This window comes from Chiloscyllium plagiosum, chromosome 5 (genome assembly GCF_004010195.1).
Source record: "Chiloscyllium plagiosum isolate BGI_BamShark_2017 chromosome 5, ASM401019v2, whole genome shotgun sequence".
Taxonomy (NCBI): domain Eukaryota; kingdom Metazoa; phylum Chordata; class Chondrichthyes; order Orectolobiformes; family Hemiscylliidae; genus Chiloscyllium; species Chiloscyllium plagiosum.
This window is the reverse complement of record NC_057714.1, coordinates 121,324,765-121,350,167: the sequence shown is the minus strand read 5'-3', so window position 1 is coordinate 121,350,167 and position 25,403 is coordinate 121,324,765. Positions and strand designations below refer to the sequence as shown.

General features: G+C 43.4%; 1 protein-coding gene across 1 annotated transcript in view; it reads left to right on the top strand.

The window, feature by feature from the left end:
* Positions 1 to 25,403, top strand: part of bop1 (BOP1 ribosomal biogenesis factor) — a 168,781-nt gene that overhangs the window by 107,151 nt on the left and 36,227 nt on the right. The window contains exon 4 of the mRNA XM_043690948.1: positions 24,159 to 24,313. Within this exon, the coding sequence (XP_043546883.1) occupies positions 24,159 to 24,313 (155 nt within the window). The remainder of the gene's footprint in view (positions 1 to 24,158; positions 24,314 to 25,403) is intronic.

Here is a 25,403-nt window from a genome sequence, read left to right as displayed (position 1 = left end):
GAGATAGCAGGATCTTTGTGGTAACTTAACTGGTATGGGCATTGAACCTGCACTGTTGGCATTTCTCTGCATTGTAAACCAGCTGACCAGTAATTGCAGGGACATAATGACTGCTTCCTAGAATGCTGATGGCACTTGGCAAAACTCTGTGGAGGGGGGTGTACCCACGATGTTTCGAAGGTGCTTGAACCGGGAGGTGTGTCAGAGGACTGGAAGGATTCTGTTGTAAAATAGGCTAGCATTTAGAGACACTTAGAAAGGAGCAGCTTATAATTGGACAGTGAGTGTGGATTGCTCTCCTTCCCACTCTTCCATGCTTCCACCACCTCCTCCCTCCTCTCGCTCCCTGTTCCTATTGCTTCTCCTTCACAATGCTAAATAAAACCTACAACTGTGACCAAGCTTCAGTCAGCTATCCTAATATTTTCTGTTGTGGGTGCTGCCTGATCAACTCCTATGATGTGCCCTGAGTAGTTTATTGCAATAAAGATGCTGTGTGAGTGCAAGTCGTTGTGTTCGTGGGTTATTGATTCAAGATAACTTGAGTACATAATCTAGGCTGACAGCTAGCACCTTCCTCCTCCTCTCGGCACGGCACTCCTCTGAATAAAACTCTTCTCACTGAATAGTTTTGACACTTCATCAGACCTGTGTCAATGACCTGCCAAAACTTGCAGCTATTAATGCAGTGGCCTCGCTGTGTCCAGGTGACCTGCTCTCTCACTCCCTTGCTGAGTAGATGGAAGAGATCAGAATGTTGGAGTTTTTTCCTTTATATTTTCCACAACGGTAGTGGTTGCAGGAAATATCTGCTTTGTGTATGATTTATATTTCAGCCCAACTCTGTTAATTGACTGCAGATATTACAGCTGCCTTCAATATCAGCCATAGGTCGTAGACAGCAGCCTCACTCACACTCATCACCCTCCTCCCACAGGCTCATTGAAGTGCTGCAGGTTTTGGGATAATGAGAGTGGGGGTAGTGTTGTGAGCCACAACACTGTTTACGGTTGAGCTGTGGATTAAATGTCTGTGGCTACAGGAAATTGTGTATTGCCTTGGAATAGATTTGGAGTCTCATTATTACACTTCCTTTCATTTCTGCCCCTTCCTTCTCTCCAAAAGGCCTGACTCCTCAAATTGGAGTGATCTTGGATACATTACCTAACCATATGCATTGAGCACTAAATAGTTGTTTGACTGGAGGAGGCATCATTCATAACCTGCACTCAGAACCTGATAGTGAGCAGGTGTGGCAGCCACTAGTTTAGATTAGATTCCATACAGTGTAGAAACTGGCCCTTCGGCCCAACACGTCCACACCGACCCTCTGAAGAGTAACCCACGCAGACGTATTCCCCTACATTTTATCCCTGACGAATGTACCTAACACTATGAGGAGAAAGTGAGGTCTGCAGATGCTGGAGATCAGAGCTGAAAATGTGTTGCTGGAAAAGCGCAGCAGGTCAGGCAGCATCCAGGGAACAGGAGAATCGACGTTTCGGGCATAAGCCCTTCTTCGGATTCCTGAAGAAGGGCTTATGCCCGAAACGTCGATTCTCCTGTTCCCTGGATGCTGCCTGACCTGCTGCGCTTTTCCAGTAACACATTTTCAGCTACCTAACACTATGGGCAATTTAGCACGGCCAGTTCACCTAACCGGCACATCTTTGGATTGTGGAAGGAAACTAAAGTACCCGGAGGAAACACACACAGATGCTGGGAGAATGTACAAACTCCACGCAGACAGTCGCCCAAGGTGGGAATCGAACCAGGGTTCCTAGTGCGGTGAGGCAGCAGTGCTAACTACGGAGCCACCGTGCCACTTCTCCTGCCTCAATGCTTACATTTTCCATCACTCTCACTTGTACTCGGAGACAGTGAATACTGGCTTTAGGAGAGCAATTGAGATAAGAATGTTGTGGAAAGAACATGGTCTGTATTGGAGCAAAAGTATGACCCTCCCAGTCATGTTTCTTGAAGATTGCAGGTGACTGGCAGGTATGTTGCCATGGTATAAAGTCATACAGCATGGAAACAGACCCTTCAGTCCACTCCCACCATGTTCCCAAATTAAACTAATCCCACATGGTTGCATTTGGCCTATATCTCTCCCTTCCTGAAGAAGGGCTTATACCCGAAACGTCGATTTTCCTGTTCCTTGGATGCTGCCTGACCCTTGATATTCACCTCATCTATGCCTCTCATGATTTTATAAACCTCTAAGTTCACCCTCAACCTCCTATGCTCCGGTGAAAAACGTCCCAGTCTGTCTAGCCTAGTTTTATTATTTAAACCCTCCATTCCTGGCAACATCCTGGTAAATCTTTTCTGAACCCTCTCCAATTTAGTAATATCCTTCCTGTAGCAGGGCAACCAAAAATGCACACAGTACTCCAGAAGAGGCCTCACCAATACCGTGTACAAACTCAACATTGTGTCCCAACAGCTATAATCAAAGGACAGAGCAATGAAGGCAAGCATACTAAATACCTTCTTAACCACCCTGTTTTTTCTGTGATACAAACTTCAAAGAATTATGTACCTCAATCCCTAGATGTCTCTGTTCTACAACACTACCTACGGCCCTACCGTTGTAAGAGTCCTGCCCTTGTTTGCTCTACCAAAATGCAATACCTTGTATTTACCCAAATTCAACTCCATCTGCCACTCCTCAGCTCATTGATCCAATTGATGAAGATTCTTTTGTAATCTTAGATAATATTCTTCACTGTCAACTATGCCACCAATTTTGGTGACACCTGCAAACTTATTAACCATGCCTCCTCTATCCTAATCCAAATCATTTATATAAATGAAAAAAAGTGGACCCAGTATTGATTCCTGTGGAACACCGCTGGCCACCAGCCTCTAGTCTGATAGACAACCCTCCACCACCACCCTCTGTCTCCTACTGTCAAGCCAATTTTGTATCCAATTCGCAAGCTCGTCCTGAATCCCATATGATCTAACTTTACTAATTAGTCTACTGTGTGAACCTTGTTAAAAACTTCACTAAAGAGCCTTTTGTGAGACACCATTTCCCTCACACACAAGTGTCCAAGGAGGAAACCTCTTGACCATGATTTAGCGCTTTTCTGGTTTACTGTTCTCTGGTAATCTGAACAAGGTTCAAATCTTCATACTATTTGGGATAGGGGAGTGCTGACAAAGTGCTAATTCCAGTTTGCTGAATGTGGGTTCAGATGTGGAAAGACAACTCCTATTGGAAAGGTCAAGGTAAACCAGACCATTCAGCTTTTCTCTAAATCGAGAAGCCTCTAGCAGTGATTTAACCTGGGAGTCAGCACGCCTCAGGCAATGGAGAAGGTTGAGAAGGAGAGTCCTTCATGATAACCTAAGCTGGTATAGGAATTGAGCCCACCCTGCATCACAAACCAACTGTTCAGCCAACTGAGCTAATTCACACCCACTGAATTGTTACGTCAGTGCATGCTGTTCACTATTCTGCACTGGCACATTGCAAGTAAATGCCAATGTAGATTGTAAAATTGTTATTGGATATAGTGATTGTAAGATCTTATTTAGACCAATGTAATGTTTTCTTTCTGTAGAAGGTGCTGATGCTGGCATGCAATTCAGGAGGTTATAGGTGATATAGATGAGAGATTTCCCTTCCATCTTCCTCTGCCAATATTCTGGATTAGAGTGGTGCTGGAAAAGCACAGCAGTTCAGGCAGCATCCGGTGAGCAGGAAAATTGACGTTTTGGGCAAAAGTCCAATGAAGGGCTTTTGCCCGAAACGTCAATTTTCCTGCTCCTCGGATGCTGCCTGAACTGCTGTGCTTTTCCAGCACCACTGTAATCCAGAATCTGGTTTCCAGCATCTGCAGTCATTGTTTTTACCCTCTGCCAATATTCTGTCTTTCAGGATTAATCTGTTGTCAAATCCCAGTAAACTTGACAGTTACAGTAGGAATTATATGTGAAATAACTGTAAATTCAAATCACTGCTAATCCTTTGCAGTAGCAGAGTGTGTGATTGCATCTTTGACCCGTTGCTTGCACTGCAACAGTGATTATGAAACTGTTCAAAGGTATGTGGAGAACATCTAGAAGCTGAAAGGGACAGTGAGGGAGGAGATCAACTAGCCACCAATATACATAGTGTGAAGTGTTTAATATTCCATTGTGGGGACTGACCAAGGGAGGAGGTAAACTATTGATAGAGGAGAAGGGAGGTGGAAGTAACATTTCTCAGTAGGTCACTGTAAACAAGTGGCACTTTTTAGGATTGCTTAATTTTACTGAAGATAGATTGTACAACTTCAGAAATAAAATAAAATCAGTCAGGTTCCCAGGAGCTGAAATTGAGTGAAGGCCCTGGCTGATGAGTATTTGTAGAGAGGTGTTGGGGAGAGGTGTGGATTCCCATTCATAGCAAGGAGACCACCAGACGTTGAGGGAGATTTGGGCACAGGACGACTCCCAGCTAGTGAAAGCATGAAAATATTTAGGAGCAGGGGTAGGCCGCTTGGCCCCTCAAGTCTGCTCCACTATTTATTAAAATCAGTGTTGATTTGATTGTGGCCAAAATTCCACTTTCCTGCTTGTCCCCTATAAGGGCCTCAGGAAATGGGGGAATTGGAGAATGTGTCGGCTAGTATGGTCCTGAGAAGTGTGTTGGACAAGCATGTATCAGGAATACTGTTGATTTGTGCTCCATACATCGGGGGTATTGGATTTCGGGTCCTCAGAATGGATCGTGTCAGATTGTGGCAGTTGTAATTTATCCAAAAGGTTGCGCTGCTGCAGATGAATGCATTAAGTCAGTCAACCTGGTGGAGAAATTCTGGCTATTTCACCCAGCACCACAGCAAATAGTTTCTATGGTTGCTCCTTATCTGGTGTGTGAGATCGTACCAGATGACTTTTGAGACATTTGATTGCAGAGACCACTTTACTTTTGGGAAGAGATACTGCTTTGACTCAAGGGATTGTGGAAGATGACTTTGCAGTTTTAAAAATAAAATGAGTTACCTGAACTCATTTGTAAAGTATCTATGAGGTGGCCTTAAGCATTGGAGGCTAGAAACCTCTGCTCCATGGATGTATGTTCGGGGCAGTTTTTGCCCAGTGACAGACTTTTTGATTGTTTTTCAGTCAGGACCAATTGTGCATGTCCTGGATTACTCAGTATGGTAACAAATTCTTGATTGGTTCCTGAGCGAATGGCTACAGCTTGTCTTTGGACAAAGCAGAAGCATCCAGTCTATGAAGGAAAAAACACCCCTGCACTTGTTTCTGGGAGTGGAGAAATAAAAAACATTTTTTTCCCTCTCTGAAGGTGGTTTTTCCATTTCTCAGAGGCACTGAAGGGCATATCCTCAACTGGTAATTCAAAAGTCGAGAATTGGTATATCCACATCCACTTCATGTTCACATCAAAGTTGAGAAGAACCAGAAAGGAAGTGAAAACACCTCATCACCTGTACTCCGGACTGGTGCCGGAACTGGGCTTTAAAGACTTTTTTTTTCATTTCCCGCATGTAATATTTGTGCCATATCTCTTTGTGTCTGTTTGTATGGGCTGCTTTTAAAAAAAACAGAATAAGTTAGAGAGTTGTAAGTTAACAGAAAATAAACACAACTTTTTAATTGAAAACAGATGGGTTTTTTTTCTTGTTTAGTGCAGAAAAGCTGAGGAGTGTTTTTATTTTGACGTGTGTTTGTCAGGTAAATTGGGGACTTGGGATAATTTAATTAATTACTTTCACATTTGTGATGACCCTTTAAACATTTTTAAGACGGTGGTATAAATTCTTCATAACCAAGAGAACGAAAGATTCTCAGAGGTACACAATAATGCAAATTTGAGCTTAAAATTAGGTTAGCTATGGTCGTCTTGAATAGCATAGCAGGCTTGATTCTTTTGTTCGTATGACGTGGAGAATAGTGGAACTGTGTGACAGTGCACTACTACAGTGAGTCATGACTTGATGTCCACCTTTCCCACTCTGCAAGTTAATGCAGAACTAAAACGTCTAAGGGACTGAGTCAAATGCTGATGACATTTCAAAATGTACCACAGGTTCACTTTTATATTTAAAAAAAACCAAAAGAACTACAGATGCTGGAAATTAGAAACAAAAACAGAAATTGCTGGAAAAGCTCAGAAGTTCCTCATTCTGAGAAAGGGTCTCTGGACCCAAAATGTTAACTGATTTCTATCCACAGATCCTGCTAGACCAACTGAGCTATTCCAGCAATTTCTGTTTTTGTTTCACTTTTTATATTCTGAGTTAGTTATGGCTCAGAAGGAGGCCTTTCAGTCTATCATGTCTGTGCTGTTTTCAGGCCCCTCTTCTGATACCCAGTCCCCTGTACTCCTGCAGGTCAATTTCCTTCAAGTTCCCATCCAATTTTCTCTAGAAGTCATTATTATCTCCATCTCTCCCATCTTCTTGAGCAGCAGTTCCAGATCATTATGAACAGGTGAAACCTTCTTAACAGCTGGAGTAAGATGTCCACAACATGCCAGTGTATCTTTTATTTTATAATTCTGTAAAGCTTTGGCAGCACTTTTTAAAAATTCTCTTGAAGGCGTTCAATAAATACAAGCAGCTGTTACAAGTACTTAACAGGGCAGGGGTACAGATAGGAGAAAGTGGAGATCAGAGCTGAAAATGTGTTGCTGGAACAGCGCAGCAGGTCAGGCAGCATCCAAGGAACAGGAGAATCGACGTTTCGGACATGAGCCCTTCTTCAGGAATGAGGAAAGTGTGCCAAGCAGGCTAAGATAAAAGGTAGGGAGGAGGGACTTGGGGGAGGGGCGTTGGAAATGCAATAGGTGGAAGGAGGTTAAGGTGAGGGTGATAGGCCAGAGTGGGGGTGGGGGCGGAGAGGTCAGGAAGAAGATTGCAGGTTAGGAAGGGTACAGATAGGCAGGATGTTGTGGACTGTATGGAGCAATTTAGCATGGCCAATCCACCTAACTTTTACATTTCCGGATTGTGGCTGGAAACCGAAGGACCTGGTGGAAGCCCATGCAGATAGAGGGAGAACTTGATCAGAAAGTCATAGTCTGTCGTCCAACACTAGAATCAAACCCATTTCCCTGGTGCTGTGAGGCAGCAGTGCTAATTACTATGCCACCCATATGTCATCTGCTGCCCTGTTTCTTCCAGATGATGTCGTCATGGGTTTGGAAGGTGCTGTCTAAGAATCTTTGAATTTCTGCAGTGCATGTTGCACATAGTAGTGCTACTAAGCATTGGTGGTGGAGGGAGTGGATGCTTGTGGATGTGGTGCCATCTGCTTTATCCTGAATGGTGTCAAGCTTCATGAGTGTTGTTATTACAGCTGCACCCATGAAGGCAAGTAGGGAGTATTCCATCACACGCCTGATTTGTGCCTTGTAGTTGGTCGACAGGATTAGGGGAGTCAGGAGGTGAGTTACTCGCCTCGGTATTTCTAATCTCTGTTTATGTCGTGAGTCCAGTTGAGTTTCTGATCAGTGGTAACCCTCAGGATGTGCATAGCGGGAGACAATGGGATTTAGTGATGGTAAACCCCATTTAATGTCATGGGGTAGTGGTTAGATTGTCTCTTATGGGAGATGGCCTGTCATTTGTGTGTTGTGAATGTGACTTGCCACTTGTCAGCCCAAGCCTACATATTGTCCAGGTTTTACTGGCGGACAGTGAAATTCCCTACCCGGAGTACTGATTCAACAGCAAATGGGGGATAGTATGTAGCAATCAGCAGGAAGTTCCTTACCCATATTTAACCTGAAAGCTTGAGACTTCATGGGGTCCGGAGTCAATGTTGAGGAATCCTGGGTAACCTGATAGTATTCTCCTGTGATGCCTCCCCTGGTTGCTCTGTCCTACTGGTGGGACTGGACATATCCGGGGATGGTGGTGTCTTGGACGTTGTCTGTAAGATATGATTCCATGAGTATGACTTTGTCAGGCTGTTGCTTGACCAATCTGTGAGACAATTTTCCCAGTTTTGGCATGATTTCCCAGAAGGAAGAAGGACAATATCGGATCAGCTGAGATGTTTCTGCCAATGTAATTTTTGATGCCTCGGTTGATGCCGGGTGATCTGTTGGTTTTATTTCTTTGAGAATTTGTAACAATTGATACAACCCCTCAGCTGTTTCAGAGGGTATTTGAGAGTCAACCACATTGCTGTGGGTCTGAAGCCAGACCGGGTAAGTATAGCAGATTTCCTTCATTCGCAGACATTATTGAGCCAGGTGGGTTTTTCTGGCAATCAAACAAGCAGTAGATTCTTAATTACTTTTTAAAATTAAATTCAAATTCCACCATCTGCCATGGCAGGATTTGAACCCGGACCCTCAGAGCATTAGCTGAGTTTCTAGATTAATATCTTAGGCCATCTGCTCCCAAGATGTAGTGGTGGTCTTGTTGGAATCATAATCCGGAATTCCAGGCTAATGTTTTGGAGATACGGGTTCAAATTATTTTACTTAATGTAGTGAAATTTGAATTCAGTAAAAATCTGGGATTAAAAGCAACAGTAGTGCTGAGGAAAAGGATACAAGGATAGACATTTTAATTTACTTGTTCAGAGATGTCATTAAAAAGTATAAAGGAGTTGAACCTAGACCCTCTAACTCAGAAATAGGTACTTTACCAATATGCCACAAGAGCCCTGGGATACAGGGGTATGTTAACCATTGAAATTGGGCTCACTGTGTGTCCAACCCCATTTCTCCTCCTCCTCCAAACTCAACCTAACCATTAGGGCAGTTGTTTCAAGGAAAACAATTTGTCCCCATCAAGTCTCATTGGAAAGTTTAATGAGAATGGGTGATCATATTCCTGATTGATTGGTTTAGTAAGAGCAGCAAACTATATTTAGAGTCAAAACTGAAAATGTGTTGCTGGAAAAGCGCAGCAGGTCAGGCAGCATCCAGGGAACAGGAGAATCGACGTTTTGGGCATAAGCCCTTCTTCAGGCTATATTTAGAGTCACCCAGATCTACAGCCCAGTAAAAGGCCCTGGCTGGTGATACAGTATTGTCCACATGGATATTTTTAAAGCAAATTCCAGAACATAAATTATCACCGAGCCATTTAAAATACCAGGGGTTGGCACTGTGGCTTAGTGGTTAGCGCTGCTGCCTCACAGTGCCAGGTACCTGGGTTTGATTCCAGCCTCAGACCACTGTCTGTGTGGAGTTTGGACATTCTCCCCATGTTATGGACCAGACCAGACCCCCACATGATAGGTTCTAGGCTACCTCCTTAAACTAACGTTTTCTTTCTTTTAAAGTCAGAAATCACATGTCACAGGTTGTAGTCCAACAGGTTTATTTGAAATCTCACAAGCCTTCAGAGCGCTGCCCCTTTGCAGTGCACCTGACAAAGGAGCAGCATTCCAAAAGCTTATGATTTCAAATAAACCTGTTGGACTATAACCTGGTGTTGTGGGACTTCTGACTTTTTCTACCCCAGTCCAACACCAGCACCTCCACATCATTTTCTTATTTTAAAGGTAGATGTGAAGTGCTTGTTCCAGATGTGATGCAACTTGACGTTATGTAAAACTTAATTTATTTAAACACTACAGTTAAAATACAAACAAAAGAAAGAAGAATTTAGAATAACAACCAAATAATAGGTACAGTACCGGTTACTAATTAACTGTTCCAATATAGTGACATCCCTCAAACACAGCCCTTGGCAAAAAGGTAAATTCGGACACCATTCTTACATGCTGTTCAATATTAAGAGAGATTTCAGAGAAAGTCATAGTTAGGAATCGTTTACTGAAGCTGCAACTCTTTTGGGACCCAAACTGCTTCCAACTGCGACAGCTAAAAAGAACACTAGAAAGCCTGATCTGGGAGAACTGGCCACACCCCTTCCATTGTTTCAACTGCTGTCTCAAAAAACCTATTGACTTTGGCCAGTTCCTGTAGACACTTTGCCACCTCTGCCTCACAACCTCCTTTCAATAAAGACCCAGGGCAAAATAACTTTTTTAAACTGACAGCATCATCACGCTGTGAATGCATGGGTTTCCTCCAGGTGCTCCAGTTTCCCTCCACGGTCCAAAGGTGTGCAGCTTAGGTCGATTGGCCATGCTAAATTGCCTATAATGTCCAGGGTTGTGCTGGATAGGTGGATTGGCCATGAGAGATGCAGGTTTATAGGGTAGGGGGGAAGAGTCTGAGTGGGATGCTGTTTGGAGGGTTGATGTGGACTGGATGGGCCAAATGGTCAACTTTCCACACTCTAGGGATTCTATGAGATGGCCAAACATTTGTCAGAAGGGTAAATTTTAATTGTCTTCAAGGAAGGAAGAGCTGTAGAAGTGGATGTACAGGGAGCAAATTCTACAGTTTTGGAGCCTGGGCACAGCCTCCAATGGAGGAGCAGTTAAAATTGGGGTCACTAATTAGGCTGTTAGTAGATCTGTGCGGTATGTGGGACTGGAAGCGATACAACTCTCCAGTGTGTTTTGAAAGCGATGATGAAAATTTTAAGATTGCCATGTTACTTAATTAGGAACCAATGTGGATTGATAAGCATGGGTTTGAGTGAATGTGACTTGGTGACAGTTGAAACAAAAGTCCAGAGTTTTTGATGGCATCAAGTTTTCGGAATGTGAGTGTGTGAGAATGTAGGACAGGAGATTTTTATAATAGTTGAGTCGAGAGAGAAAAAGTGGATAAATGTGTAAATGATGGAGATGAGAATGTGGTGGGGGTACGATAAGTAAGTTTGCCGATGGTACAAAGATTGGCTGGGTAATTGACAATGAGGAGGAAGGTGTCATCTTACAAGAAGAGGGTTACAAGAAGAGGTTACTTCGATTACTACAGAATCTGGACCAGATGGGCCAATGGGCTGAGAAGTGGCAGATGGAGTTTTATTCAGATAAATGCGAGGTGCTGCATTTTGGGAAAACAAATCTTAGCAGGACTTATACACTTAATGGTAAGGTCCTAGGGAGTGTTGCTGAACAAAGAGACCTTGGACTGCAGGTTCATAGCTCCTTGAAAGTGGAGTCTAAGAGGCATTTGGATGGGTATATGAATAGGAAGGGTTTGGAGGGATATGGGCCAGATGTTGGCAAGTGGGACTAGATTGGGTTGGGATATCTGGTCGGCATGGACGGATTGGACCGAAGGGTCTGTTTCCATGCTGTACATCTCTAGGACACAAGCAGATTGGTCAGATGGGCAGATCAGTGAGCAGAATTTTATACTGATAAATGTGGGCGAATGTACTTTGGCAGAAGGAACAAGTCTAGGGAGTACTCCGTGAATGGCAAGACACTAGGAATCTCAGAGGATTCTTAGTGTGTTCTCCACAGATTCCTGAAGGTGGCAGACTGGTCAATAAGGTAGTTAAGAAGGATTATGCCTGAAATGTCGACTCTCTCGTTCCTTGGATGCTGCCTGACCTGCTGTGCTTTTTCTAGTGATAAACTTCCCTCTTTATCTGCAGCTGCAGCTCCCCCTACCCCCAGAACCTGTATTTATCTCTCACTACCTCACCACTCCATCCATCTCCCCACCCCTACCCCACCTCTGTTCCTGAAGAAGGGATGTACCCAAAAGGTCGACTTTTCCACCTCCTGATGCTGCCTGGCCTGCTGTGTTCTTCCAGTCACCTGCCTGTCTATTTTTGATTCCATCATCTGCAGTTTTTATTTTGTTTCTGGGAGGGTAGTTGAGGTGGGAAGCCTTATCACCTTTAAGACATTCAAGGCTATGGGCCTAGTGCATGTAAGTGGGACTAGTGTAGGTAGTACTGTCGTTTGGATAGTACAAACTTGATTGGCCAAAAGCCCTCTTCTGTACTTTAGATTAGATTACTTACAGTGTGGAAACAGGCCCTTCGGCCCAACAAGTCCATACCGACCCGCCGAAGCGTAACCCACCCAGACCCATTCTCCTACATTTACCCCTTCACCTAACACTACAGGCAATTTAGCATGGCCAATTCACCGAACCTGCACATTTTTGGATTGTGGGAGGAAACCGGAGCACCCGTAGGAAACCCACGCAGTCACGGGGCGCTGTGAGGCAGCAGTGCTAACCACTGCGCCACCGTGCCGCCCCACTGTCTGATTCTAAGAATTATGGATAAGAGTTTCAGTACTTAAGCTGAGACAGAGCTGGAGTCAGCTCATATTATGGAACTGCAGTCCGAAGACTATATAATGATGCAGGTATGTGGATGAAATTTTATTTCCGGGGTCTGATATGATACCTAGGCTGCAAGTAGTCTGGTTTAGCTTCAGATAATTGTTAGGGTGATGAATGTACTTGTTGGTTAGAGAATTGAATTATGGAATAGACTGCTGGTAATATTTTATTAGAAAGAAATTTCTGCTTATACAGCATACCATTATACTGCCAAATTCTCTCCCTTACTGTAGGTGCAGGAAGTGATTGCATATTAGAAATAGTATTTCCCGCTTCTGTTAGGTAATATGACAAGTATTTGGGTAGTATTCATGGGGTTGAGGCATATGATCCCTTGAGTGCAGGAACAGAGAATGAAATAATGATGCTTCTGATAGTTATAAGAATATTTGGCTGCGATAATTATTGAACAAAGAAATATCAATCATTCTTGACTTTAGCATGGCGTTTATTTCAACCGATCTTTTACTTTTCAAAACAGACTTCTGAAGAATTCAGATCAATTTCGGCTTGAATTATTTTTCCTCTACTTAATTCTCTTTCAAACAGTGAATATAGATGGAAAACTGGCTGAGATGCTAGTTAATGGAGTGGGAGCTGGCTTTACATCAGTAGTGATGAATGATTAACGGTGGGTACTTGGATGGCAGGAGGTGCTAAGCACTGCAGTGCAGCTCGTGATACTTCATGGTGAGGTGACTAGCTGGCACAACCCACTTCCCTTTCCTGCAGATTTGGCCCCTGAGTGCTGCTTGAAGTTGCATAGTTGAGATGAAACCCGATGATTGGTGGTGCTTGGCAGGATCTCTGTAAAGAGAAAAGAGCCTAACTGCAGCATTCACATCCTGTCTCTCTCCTTCAGAGTCTAAAGGTTATGCTGGAATTAGAATTGTGCTCCTCAAGGTGACAGGCTCAGTCCATTTTGGTCAAGCATACTGCAGCTAGATATCAAGTCCCTCAAGTCTACCCCAATGCTGTCTCAGCTCCAGCCGACACTCCGACACCAGTCGGATCTTTGGCCTACTTCCAAGACATTTTGTGCTGAATTGGCAGGACAGTTTTATACCATGGGCCATGCCCACCAGCAGACAAGACTATCACTGTACAAACCCACTTCACATCAGTCTACAGCTTTTTATCCACATGCAAGAGCTGAAGGTGAAAGGACCAAGTTTAACCCGTGGTATTGCCCTTATCCATTCTACATCAATTCAGCCAGAATAAGAGGTCATTAGGAGTTTTTGAAACAAAAAAATTTCCTACTCTTTGATTTAATTCTGGCATTTTCTCCATTGTTCTTTCTATAAGAAATAAAAAGGTCATAAACCATTAGAAAACCATAACCATCCAGTACTGATTGTTAAGCAGGAATATGTATGTTACATTCCCACAATCTCAGCGAGGGTTATAGAGTGATAGAGATGTACAGAATAGAAACAGACCCTTCTGTCCAACCCATGCCGACCAGATATCCCAACCCAGTCTAGTCCCACCTGCCTGCACCCAGCCCGTATCCCTCCAAACCCTTCCTATTCATATACCCATCCAAATGCATGTTTAAATGTTGTAATTGTACCAGCCTTCACCATATCCTCTGGCAGCTCATTCCATACACATACCACCCTCTGTGTTTAAAAGTTGCCCTGTAGTTCTCTTTTATATCTTTCCCCTCTCACCCTAAACCTATGCCCTCTAGTTCTGGACTTCCCCACCCTACAGAAAAGACTTTGCCTATTTACCCTATCCATGCCCCTCATCATTTTCTAAACCTCTATAAGGTCAGCCTCAGCCTCTGATGCTCCAGGGAAAACAGCCCGAGCCTGTTCAGCCTCTCCCTATAGCCCAAATCCTCCAACCCTGGCAACAACCTTGTAAATCTTTTCTGAACCCTTTCAAGTTTCACAACATCATTCTGATAGGAAGGAGACCAGGATTGCACACAGTATTCCAACAGTGGCCTAACCAATGTCCTGTGCAGCTGCAACATGACCTCCTATATTCAATGGTCTGACCAATAAAGGAAAGCATACCAAACTTCTTGACATCAGTCATTTAAGAAGACAGCTCACCATCAAGAACAATTAGGCAATAGGCAATAAATGCTGACTAGCCAGTGAAGCAAAAATGTTACAAATTTTTTTCTTTAAAAGATTCTCCCTATTGTCTCCTTGTCTTCAAATAACTATAAAATAAGGCCAGATGGCTGCTAATGCATTCTCATGTCTTTGTTAAGCCAGCCAAAAGGGAGCATCTCTCTCATCACTTGCCATCTGGGATAAACTTTGAGGGTAAACTTATAAGTAATATCAAGATGGACAGCTTCTTTAAAAATATTCATCAAAGCTCTATAGCTGGTACCTTCCAAACCTATGACCACTCCTGCCTAGAAGGACAGGGGCAGCAAACAAATGAGAACGCCGACACCCTCCTGATTTTCCTCTTATGTATACTCCTACTGCCTTTATACTCTTCTAAGGATTCATTCGATCTCTCCTATCTATACCTTTCATATGCTTCCTTCTTTTTCTGAACCAAACCCTCAACTTCTTTAGTCATCCAGCATTCCCTATGCCTACCAGCCTTCCCTTTCACCCTTATAGGAATATGCTTTCTTTGGATTCTCGTTATCTCATTTCTGAAGGCTTCCCATTTTCCAACTGTCCCTTGACCTGCGAATTACAGGGGAGGAGGTGCTGTATGTCTTGAAACGCATAAAAGTGGATTAATCCCCAGGGCCTGATCAAGTGTACCCTAGAACTCTGTGGGAAGCGAGAGAAGTGATTGCTGGGCCTCTTGCTGAGATATTTTCATCATCGATAGTCACACGTGAGGTGCTGAAAGACTGGAGATTGGCTAATGTGGTGCCCCTGTTCAAGAAGGGTGGTAAGGACAAGCCAGGGAAATATAGACCGGTGAGCCTGACATCGGTGGTGGGCAAGCTGTTGGAGGGAATCCTGAGGGACAGGATGTACATGTATTTGGAAAGGCAAGGACTGATTAGGGATAGTCAACATGGCTTTGTGTGTGGGAAATCAGGTCTCATAAACTTGATTGAGTTTTTTGAAGAAGTAACAAAGAGGATTGATGGGGACAGAGTGGTAGAGGAAAGGCAAGGACTGATTAGGGATAGTCAACATGGCTTTGTGTGTGGGAAATCAGGTCTCATAAACTTGATTGAGTTTTTTGAAGAAGTAACAAAGAGGATTGATGGGGACAGAGTGGTAGAGGAAAGGCAAGGACTGATTAGGGATAGTCAACATGGCTTTGTGTGTGGGAAATCAGGTCTCATAAACTTGATTGAGTTTTTTGAAGAAGTAACAAAGAGGATTGATGGGGACAGAGTGGTAGAGGAAAGGCAAGGACTGATTAGGGATAGTCAACATGGCGGGAGTGTTGCTGAACAAAGAGACCTTGGGAGTGCAGGTTCATAGCTCCTTGAAAGTGGAGTCCCAGATAGATAGGATAGTGAAGAAGGTGTTTGGTATGCTTTCCTTTATTGGTCAAAGTATTGAGTACAGGAGTTGGGAGGTCATGTTGCGGCTGTACAGGATGTTGGTTAGGCCCCTGTTGGAATATTGCGTGCAATTCTGGTCTCTTTCCTATGTTGTGAAACTTGAAAGAGTTCAGAAAAGATTGACAAGGATGTTGCCTGGTTTGGAGGATTTGAGCTACAGGGAGAGGCTGAACAGGCTGGTGCTGTTTTCACTGGAGCATCAGAGGCTGAGGGGTGACCTTATAGAGGTTTACAAAATGATGAGGGACATAGATAGGGTAAATAGGCAAAGTCTTTTCCGTAGGGTGGGGAAGTCCAGAACTAGAGGGCATAGGTTTAGGGTGAGAGGGGAAAGATATAAAAGGGACCTAAAGGGCAACTTTTTCACGCAGAGGGTGGTACGTGTATGGAATGAGCTGCCAGAGGATGTGGTGGAGGCTAGTACAACATTTAAGGCATTTGGATGGACATATGAATAGGAAGGATATGGGCCGGGTCCTGGCAGGTGGGACTAGATTGGGTTGGGATATCTGGTCGGCCTGGGCAGGTTGGACCGAAGGGTCTGTTTCCATGCTGTACATCTCTATGACCTGCAAGTTCCCCTCCAAGCCATTCACCATCCTGACTTGAAAATATATTGCTGTTCCTTCATCATTGCGGGTCAAAATCCTGGAATTCTTTCCTTATCACCAAAGTGGGTCAATCTGTGTTACATGAACTGTAGCAATTTAAACCACCTTCAGGGCAACTAGGAATGGATAATACTGGCCCAGCCAGCAGCCCTCGTATCCCATAATTTATATTATTAAAACTAATCAGGAAGAGAGAGGCCAAAGCGAACATAAACCCCTTAAAGTAAAGGGTGCGTAAATAGGAAATGGCAGAGGAGTTGAATAAATAATTTGCATCAATCTTCGCAATAGAAGACATTAATGTGAGTGGCACGGTAGCTCAGCGGTTAGCGCTGCTGCCTCTCCGCGCCAGGGATCCAGGTTTGATTCCATCCTCAGATGACTGTATCGAGTTTGCACATTCTCCCCAGGTCTGCGTGGGTTTCCTCCCACAATGCAAAGATGTGCAGGTCAGGTGAATCGGCTACGTTAAGTTTTCCATCGAGTTAGGTGCAATAGTCTAGGGTAAATATAGGGTGGGGGAATGGGTCTGGGTGGGTTACTCTTCGGTGAGTCGGTGAGGACTTGTTGGGCCAAATGGCCTGGTTCCATACTATAGGGAATCTAATCAATAAACATGCCAAATTGCTCAATATTTAATGGGCATAAAGGAAAGAGAAATTAAATACAATAACTATCACTCAAAAAAAAAAGTGCAAGGCAACCTAATGGAGCTAAAGATCGATAAGTCTCTTGGACCTGATGGAATGTGGCCGAGGATATTAAAGGAAGTAGCCCCAGAGATAGTGGATGCGATAGTTGCAACCTTCCAAGAATCCTTTAGATTCTGGAAAAATTCCAGACAATTTGAAAACTGCAAATGTGTAATACCTTTCATTTGAAAAGGAAGGATACTAAAAGCAGGAAGCTATAGGTGAGTTCGCTTAATGTCTCATTGGGTAAATGTTAGAAAGGATGTAATAATAAAGCATTTAGAAATCCAGTATATGATCAAGCAGAAGGAGAAAGTGAGGATTGCAGATGCTGGAGATCAGAGTCAAGAATGTGATGTTGGAAAAACACAGCAGGTCAGGCAGCATCCAAGGAGCAGGAGAATCGACGTTTCGGGCATACGCCCTTCATCAGGAATGAGCCAAATTCGTGATGAAGGGCTTATGCCTGAAATGTTGATTCTCCTGCTCCTTGGATGTTGCCTGACCAGCTGTGTTTTTCCAACATCACACTCTCTACTCTTATCAAGCAGAGTCAGCATGGCATCAGGAAGGGGAAATCATGCCAACAAGACAACTAGAATTCTTTTGAGTAGGTAACAAGCAGGATAGATAAAGGGGAAACATTGGATGTAATATTTAGATTTTCAGAAGGCATGTGATAAGGGACTGCACGTTGGACTAAATAAAATGTGAACTCATGCTGGAGGTTGTATGTTAATATGGATAAAGGATTGGTGAACTGATAGTAGGCAGACAGTAGGGGAGACAGGGTACTTTCAGGATGGCAAGCTGGAAGTAGTGGAGTGTCACAAGATTCAGTGCTGGCGTCACAGGTATTTACAATATACATTAATTACTTGAATGAGGGAAGTGAATGTATAACTGAGGAGTTTACGGATTACAGAAAAGTAGAAACTTGGAGCTAGAATAGGCCATTCAGCCATTGGAGTCTGCTTCACCATTCAATACAATCATGGATAATATCCAACTCAGTCCCCTACTGTCATCTTCTACATCTTATGGTGAGACTGTCACTACTTGACTCCAGGGCTGCAGAAGCAAAATGCTATATCCAGTAACCAGTTTAGTTAGAAAAAAAGGGATCCAGAGTTGTGGTACAAGGATTTCCGTTCACCAAAGTATATTTATTGAAATTGTCCTGATAATGGGAGGATGGATTTTGTCATTGAGGTTGCTCTGTGTTGGAGTCAGAGCTTTTTCATGAACAATGCAGCCACTGAATGTGCCTCTCCCCTCTGTTTCTTCAGTTTCTTTCAATCTCTCTTTTTTTTTTTCTGTCCTTATGCTTCTATTTTGCATTTGTGCTTACCTTCTGCACTTTCTCGCACCCTCGTGTGTTTCACTCAATCTTTTGCATGCTGATTTGTACTCACTCATGCTCTCTCTGTCTCTGTCTCTGTCTCTGTCTCTGTCTCTCTCTCATTCTCTCTCTCATTCTCTCTCTCATTCTCTCTCTCATTCTCTCTCTCATTCTCTCTCTCATTCTCTCTCTCATTCTCTCTCTCATTCTCTCTCTCATTCTCTCTCTCATTCTCTCTCTCATTCTCTCTCTCATTCTCTCTCTCATTCTCTCTCTCATTCTCTCTCTCATTCTCTCTCTCATTCTCTCTCTCATTCTCTCTCTCATTCTCTCTCTCATTCTCTCTCTCATTCTCTCTCTCATTCTCTCTCTCATTCTCTCTCTCATTCTCTCTCTCATTCTCTCTCTCATTCTCTCTTTCTTGCTTTCCTGTTTTTGTACACTTTCTCATTTGCTTACTTGCTTGTTCTCCCTCTCACTTGCTGTCTCCCGCTCCCTGTCTCTTGCACATCTAGTTCACTTGCTCTTTCACATTGTCTCTGTCTCGCCATCTGTGTGTGTGTGTCCATTCTCGCTGACCACCCGCCCTGCCCCTCCCTTTTAACTCCATGGCCTTTCTGTTTTAAGGTTGTAGGAATGTGGGCTGCCGGACGACATTTCATGGCAGCTTTGCTGATTTAAACGCTTGGTAATATTTCTCTGAAGTTTCTGTTCCCTCACGGGAAATTTCAAATTAGTGAGGAGGTGATCAATTACACTTTGTCAGCAGATGAACTGTCGCACCTGACCAGTCTAAGACCATTTTGGAATCCAACACCCTCATGATCTCCCCGCTCCATCCAAACCAAAGGGGCAATTGGACTATATTCCTTTTGGTTCTGAGAACTTTCAATACAATCATCCCAGCAGAAAATTACTTCTCAATCTTCATGTCATTTCCTTGGATGGGTAAGCCTTTTGGTTGATGCTGACTAATTTATTTGTTTCCCATCTATTTTAGGCAGTTCACTCTGCAGTTCTCTTGTCTTGGAGTTTATTAGTCTCCCATTTAACGGGAGATGGTTTTTATTCCTGTGATAGGCCCAAGTCTGTGGAATTCTCTTGAATGTTTCCAAAGCAGAAGTCTGTAGATACTCTTGTTTATCAAAAATCTAAGAGTACTGAGGATCAGCAGGCAAGAGGAGTTCAGACTACAGTCAGATCTGCCATGACCTTATTGAATGGTGGGACAGGCTTGAGGGGCTGAATTTGCTGTCCAGACATTATTAAGGATGACATTGCACAGTACAATGAAGTAAAGTCGGGCTGAGTCTGCACATCTTCATCAAGGGGGGAGGTATTCTTTGAGGACGCTACGAACAAATTAGACAAGACAGAGCCAGTGGGTGCAATCTATTGGATTTCCAGAAGGCTTTTGACAAGGTGCTGCATCGGAGCTGCAAAATAAGATAAGAGCCCATCATGTTAGGGGCAAGGTACTGGCGTGGATAGAGGATTGGCTGACTAACAGAGGGCAGAGAATGGGACTAAAAGGGTCTTTTTCAGGATGGGACCACAACTATTCATGTTCTACATTAATAATTTGGATGAAATAACTGAAAGCATTGTTGCTGAAGTTTACAGATGACACAAAGTTAAGTGAAGGGACAGGTAGTGGTGAGGAAGTGATGAGGCTGCAGAAGGACTTGGATAAGTGGGCAAAGAAGTGGCAGATGGAATATGAAGTAGGAAAGTGCAAAGTTAAGCATTTCGGCCGGAAAAATACAAGCAAAGACTTCAGAAATCCGAAGCACAAAGGAACTTGTGTCCTAGCACAAAGTCCTAGTTCAGGATTCTCTTAAGGTTAACATGCAGGCTCAGTTGGCAGTTAGAAAGGCAAATGCATTGTTAGAATTATTGAGAGGGCTGGAATAAAAGAGCAGAGATGTACTACTGAGGCTGTATCAGTTTGTGGTCAGACCATATTTGGAATATTGTGGACAGTTTTGATCCCTGTGTCTAAGGAAGGATGTGCTGACATTGAAGGGAGTCCAGAGGAGATTTAGAGGAGAAGTGCAGCTGAGGGCTTTGGATCTGTACTTGAAGTTTAGAAGGATGAAGGGAGGATCTGATTGAAACTTTCTGAATACAGTCATTCCTCCATATCTGTTCCTGTGAGCCCTCCTGAATGATGAAGTTCGCAAATGTAGAGCTTGTTAAAAATAGATTTAAAATAGCAGATATGTGATTTTGCCTGCGATGTTAATTTTTGTTACTTATATTCTGGTGCAAATAGGTGAATATGCGATTTGTGATTTCATGAATGCAGAGGATTTACTGTACTGAGATTGAGTGGACGTGGAGAAAATGTTTCCTCTGGTAGGAGAGACTAGGTCCCAAGGGTATAGTCTCAGTGAGGTGGCGACCCTTTTAGACTGAGAAGAGGAGAAATTTCTTCTGCCAGAGGGTGTTTAATCTGTGGAGAATTGGGTTTAGAAACATATCAGCTATAATCGAAGAGTGAAACAGACTTGATGGGGCAAATGACCTAATCTTACACCAATATCATGGTCTGATGGTCTCATGATATGCACTGGATGAGAGTGCTACACTAAGTTGGGATATTGCTTTGTTCAGTCAGGATCATAATTATTAATCATTATTAATGTGGGTTGCACGGTGGCACAGTGGTTACCACTGCTGCCTCACAGCGCCAGAGACCCGGGTTCAATTCCCGCCTCAGGCAACTGTGTGGAGTTTGCACATTCTCCCCGTGTCTGCGTGGGTTTCCTCCGGGTGACCCGGTTTCCTCCCACAGTCCAAAGATGTGCAGGTTAGGTGAATTGGCCATGCTAAATTGCCCGTAGTGTTAGGGGGGTGGGTTGCTCTTCAGAGGGTTGGTATGGACTTGTTGGGCCAAAGGGGCTGTTTCCACACTAAGTAAACTAATCATAATTTGGAAGTTCGATTGAGATGCCACTGTAATCATTTATTTATTTCACTAACAATCTTTATTACCAAGAGGGTTACTTCAGTAGTCCAAAGATGTGCAGGTCAGGTGAATTGGCCATGCTAAATTGCCCATATTGTTAGGTGCATTTGTCAGAGGGAAGTGGGTCTGGGTGGGTTACTCTTCGGAGGGTCAGTGTGGACTGGTTGGGCTGAAGGGCCTGTTTCCACACAGTAGGGAATCTAATCTAATGTTGAAAGATGGGCTTGTGTGTTTGCTCTCTGACTGGCATACAAAAGGCTGAAATGCGTTTATGTGCACGTCTTTATAAACCAGCCTGTCTCATAAAAGAGATGTCTCAAGACTGTGACCAATCCATTACCACTAGTTCGCTGGGTGCAATCACAGGATATGTTGCCTTGTCTTGTCTCCACTTGGAAGACTCCTGGGTGGTAGAAAGAGCCGAATAATTGTGATAATGTCTACAGCATGTCTCTGATTTGCCATGGTGAAATTTCTTTCTCCCCTGCCTTAGTGAAGATAAATCCTTGCCGTGTATTCAAGTTATTTTCTTCCCCCCTCCCTGCTCTCACTGCTCCATGCATGCTGTCAGGGGAATTAATCCATGCCCCAGGGTGGGATAAAATTCACACCACATTTCCTGTGCATGAGATCATCAGTCTTTCTGGAACTGTTTGACCCTGACTTGAGAATGGCTCTGACTCTAGTGAATCAAAAACTGAGTTAAATGTGACGGGGTGAGTTCTCTATTTCAGACTCTGGCTCTGGAACCTCCTGGACTTGTCATCTTGTTAACTCTTCAAACGCTGTGCACGCTCCTGGAAGAGTTGGAATTATCCTCTCCTCTCCAGTTATGGGATTGATACACCCTAACTTTTTACTTTTGAAAAGCGAATTGCTGAATTTGGGTGGCCTCTGCTCACTTCAGACCATATGCTCCTTACTGTAACTTGCTGTCCCTCTGCCCTGTTTAAATACTTGCAACAACAGCTTGCATTTGATGTAATCAGACTTGTTTCAAATGCTTCAGAGATATCATCCAAGCAAATATGCACTGGCTTGTTGTGGGCAGCCCAAGCCCAGCTGATTAGAAGGCTTAAGAAATTCATAATGGTGGCTGTGAATAAAGCCAACAAGTAGGCTTTCTGATTTGTTTGTTTGTTTGTTTGTTTGTTATTGATATTTATTGCCCTCCTTCAGTTGCTCTTGAATGCGATTGATTGATTGCTGTAACTCTGTGCAGGGCAGTTCAGAATCAGCCACATAAAGGCCAGCCCTAGGGTAAGGTTGATGGGTTTCATTCCCTTCAGGGACAGTAATGAACATCATTCCAGCAGCTCCCTCATCACTTTTACTGATGCTGGCTTTTTACTTCAATTTTTAAAAAAAAGTTTAGTAATGTACATATACATCTTTGAAGGTGGCATGAAAAGTTGAGAAGGAAGTTCTTAAAAAGCCATTTGGGATCTTGGCTTTATTAATAGAGGTGTTGAGTAAAATAGCAATGAAGATATGCTGAATAATTTATACATAATTGGTCAGGTCCCAGCTGGAATAAAGTTTAATTCCAGTCACCATATTTCAGGGCATATGGAATGGCAGAGGAATGTATAGGAATAGTCACAGGAATTTAAGCATCATTACAGCAGCATTTTATCGAGTGTGATGTTAAGAAACTCTGGCAAAATTGGAGACTATGAGAATGGACACGGGGGGAAGGCCTCTGCTGGTTAGGCCTCTGCGAGCTCAAAGGAAGAAAGGCGTGGTTGTTGCAAGTTAGCCGTCTCAGTTCCACGAGAAGTTCCTCAGGTACTGTCCTAGACCCAAACTTTTCCAACTGCTTCACCAATGACTTTTCCTCCACCATAAGGTCAGAAGTGTGAATGTTCAATGATTGTGGCATGTTAAGGACCATTTGCGATTCCTTAGAAACTGAAACATTGTATATCGAAATGCAGCAAGACCTGGACAGCATTCAGGCTTAGGCCAATAATTGGCAAGTAGCAAAGTAACATTCATACTGCAAATATTCAAATACCATCAGATAGTGGTGTATTGGTCATGTCACTAACCTAGTAATCCAGAAGGCTAGGCTAATGCTCTGCAAACACCAGGACAGATCATACCAGCTCATCAAATAATATTGGAATGTAAAGCTGAGTCTCAATCAATGACCATTGATTGTGGCCCATCTGGGAAGGAAATCTACCATGATTCGGAGTAATGTGACTGGCTGTCCCTGAGTGGTCTAGTAAGCCATTCAGTTTAGGAGCAATGTCCCAGCCAGCAAAGCCCATATCCCATGAAGGAATAAAAGAAAATATGGGATTTCAGTTAAAAGGAGAAGCTGGGGCTGTTTTTCTTGGAGCAGAGCAGGTTAAGGAGAGACTTGACTGACATTTGAAAATCATGGGAGTTTGATAGAGTAATAAGGATAAGCCATTTGTCATAAATGAAGGACACAAATAAAGTTGTGTGGTTTGGAGTGCATTTCCTGAAAAGGTGGTGGAAGCAAATATAGTCATAACTTTCAAAAGTCTGTTCCATAAACATTTGAAAATTTGCAGAATTGGAGAATACTTGAGGGGGGGAATGTTTGAAAGCTTTGTGGCAGGGACATAGGTTTGGACTCAGTGATTGGCTCCTTCAAAACATCTGCACAGGTTTGATGGACCCAATGCTCACATCATCCTCCTTTTGAATTGATCATAGAGATTCTGAGAGTCTCAAATCCAAGACTTCAAGTTGGATATCAAATCTGTTTTCGTTAAGATGTGCAGTTTCTGTTGAAGACCTGTGTTCTGAAGAATGGAGAAGACTTTGGCTATGATAATTATCAATGTGCATTTACTTAAATGAAATTAAATGTCTCTTCTTTGCTCAATCTTTCTTCAGGATATCCGGAATACTGTGGGTAATATCCCTATGGAATGGTACAAGGACTATCCACACATCGGTTATGATCTTGACGGAAGGAAAATCTACAAACCAATCCGAAATAAAGATGAGCTGGATGAATTTCTGGATAAAATGGAAAATCCAGATTATTGGTATGGCTTTGATTTTCGAATATGCCATTGGCTTTGGTTCAATCCTGTCTGTCATCCAATTAATTTACCTCATCACAGCTTATATTATTGAAATGCTTATTGCATTAGAAGCTCTTGTGGCAGAGATAGTGTCCCTACCTCTGAGCCAGAAATCCAGGATTCAAGTCCCACCTGCTCCAGAAATGTATAATAAGATCTCTGAATAGTTTGATTAGAAAATATCCCTGCAGAAGGCCTGAATCGAGCCTGTCATTCTCCAGGAGGACAGTCTTGATCTTAAATGTGCTCTTTCCATAAATGTCAGGGGGGTATCACAGCCAGCTGTCACCAGCCTGGGCTCCTCCTGCTGTTAGGAGACTCTCGTTTAAGCATGCGATGCAGAGATTTCTTTTGTCAGTGTTGTTTGTCTTTGAAACTCTGTTCCCCACAGAGCAATGGAGAACACAGAACGTAGAAAAGTACAGCACAGAACAGGTCCTTCGACCCACGAAGCTTTGCTGAGGATTATTCCTAATCTAAACTAATATAACCTCACCTACACACCCTACAATTCACTGCTGTCCATGTGCATGTCCAGCAGTCGCTTAAATGTCCCTAATGACTCTGCTTCCACCACCACAACTGGCAACGCATTTCATGCATTCACAACTCTCTGCGGAAAGAACTTACCTCTGACATCCCCTCTATACCTTCTTCCTTATTCTGTCCTGGGGAAAAGTCTCTGGCTGTTGACTCGATCCATGCCTCTCATTACCTTGTATACCTCGATCAGATAACCTCTCTTCCTCCTTGTCTCCAGAGAGAAAAGTCCGAGCTAAGGCAACCTCTCTTTGTAAGACAAGCCCTCCAGCCCAGGCAACATCCTGGTAAAGCTTCTTTGCACCCTCTCCAAAGCCTCCATACCTTTCCTATAATAGGGCGACCAGAACTGAACACAATATTCCAAGTCTGGTCTCACTAGGGACTTGTAGAGCTGCAGCAAAACCTTGCGGCTCTTAAACTCGATCCCCTGTTAATGAAAGCCAAAGCACCATATGCTTTCTTAACAACCCTATCCACTTGGGTGGCAACTTTGAGGGATCTATGCACT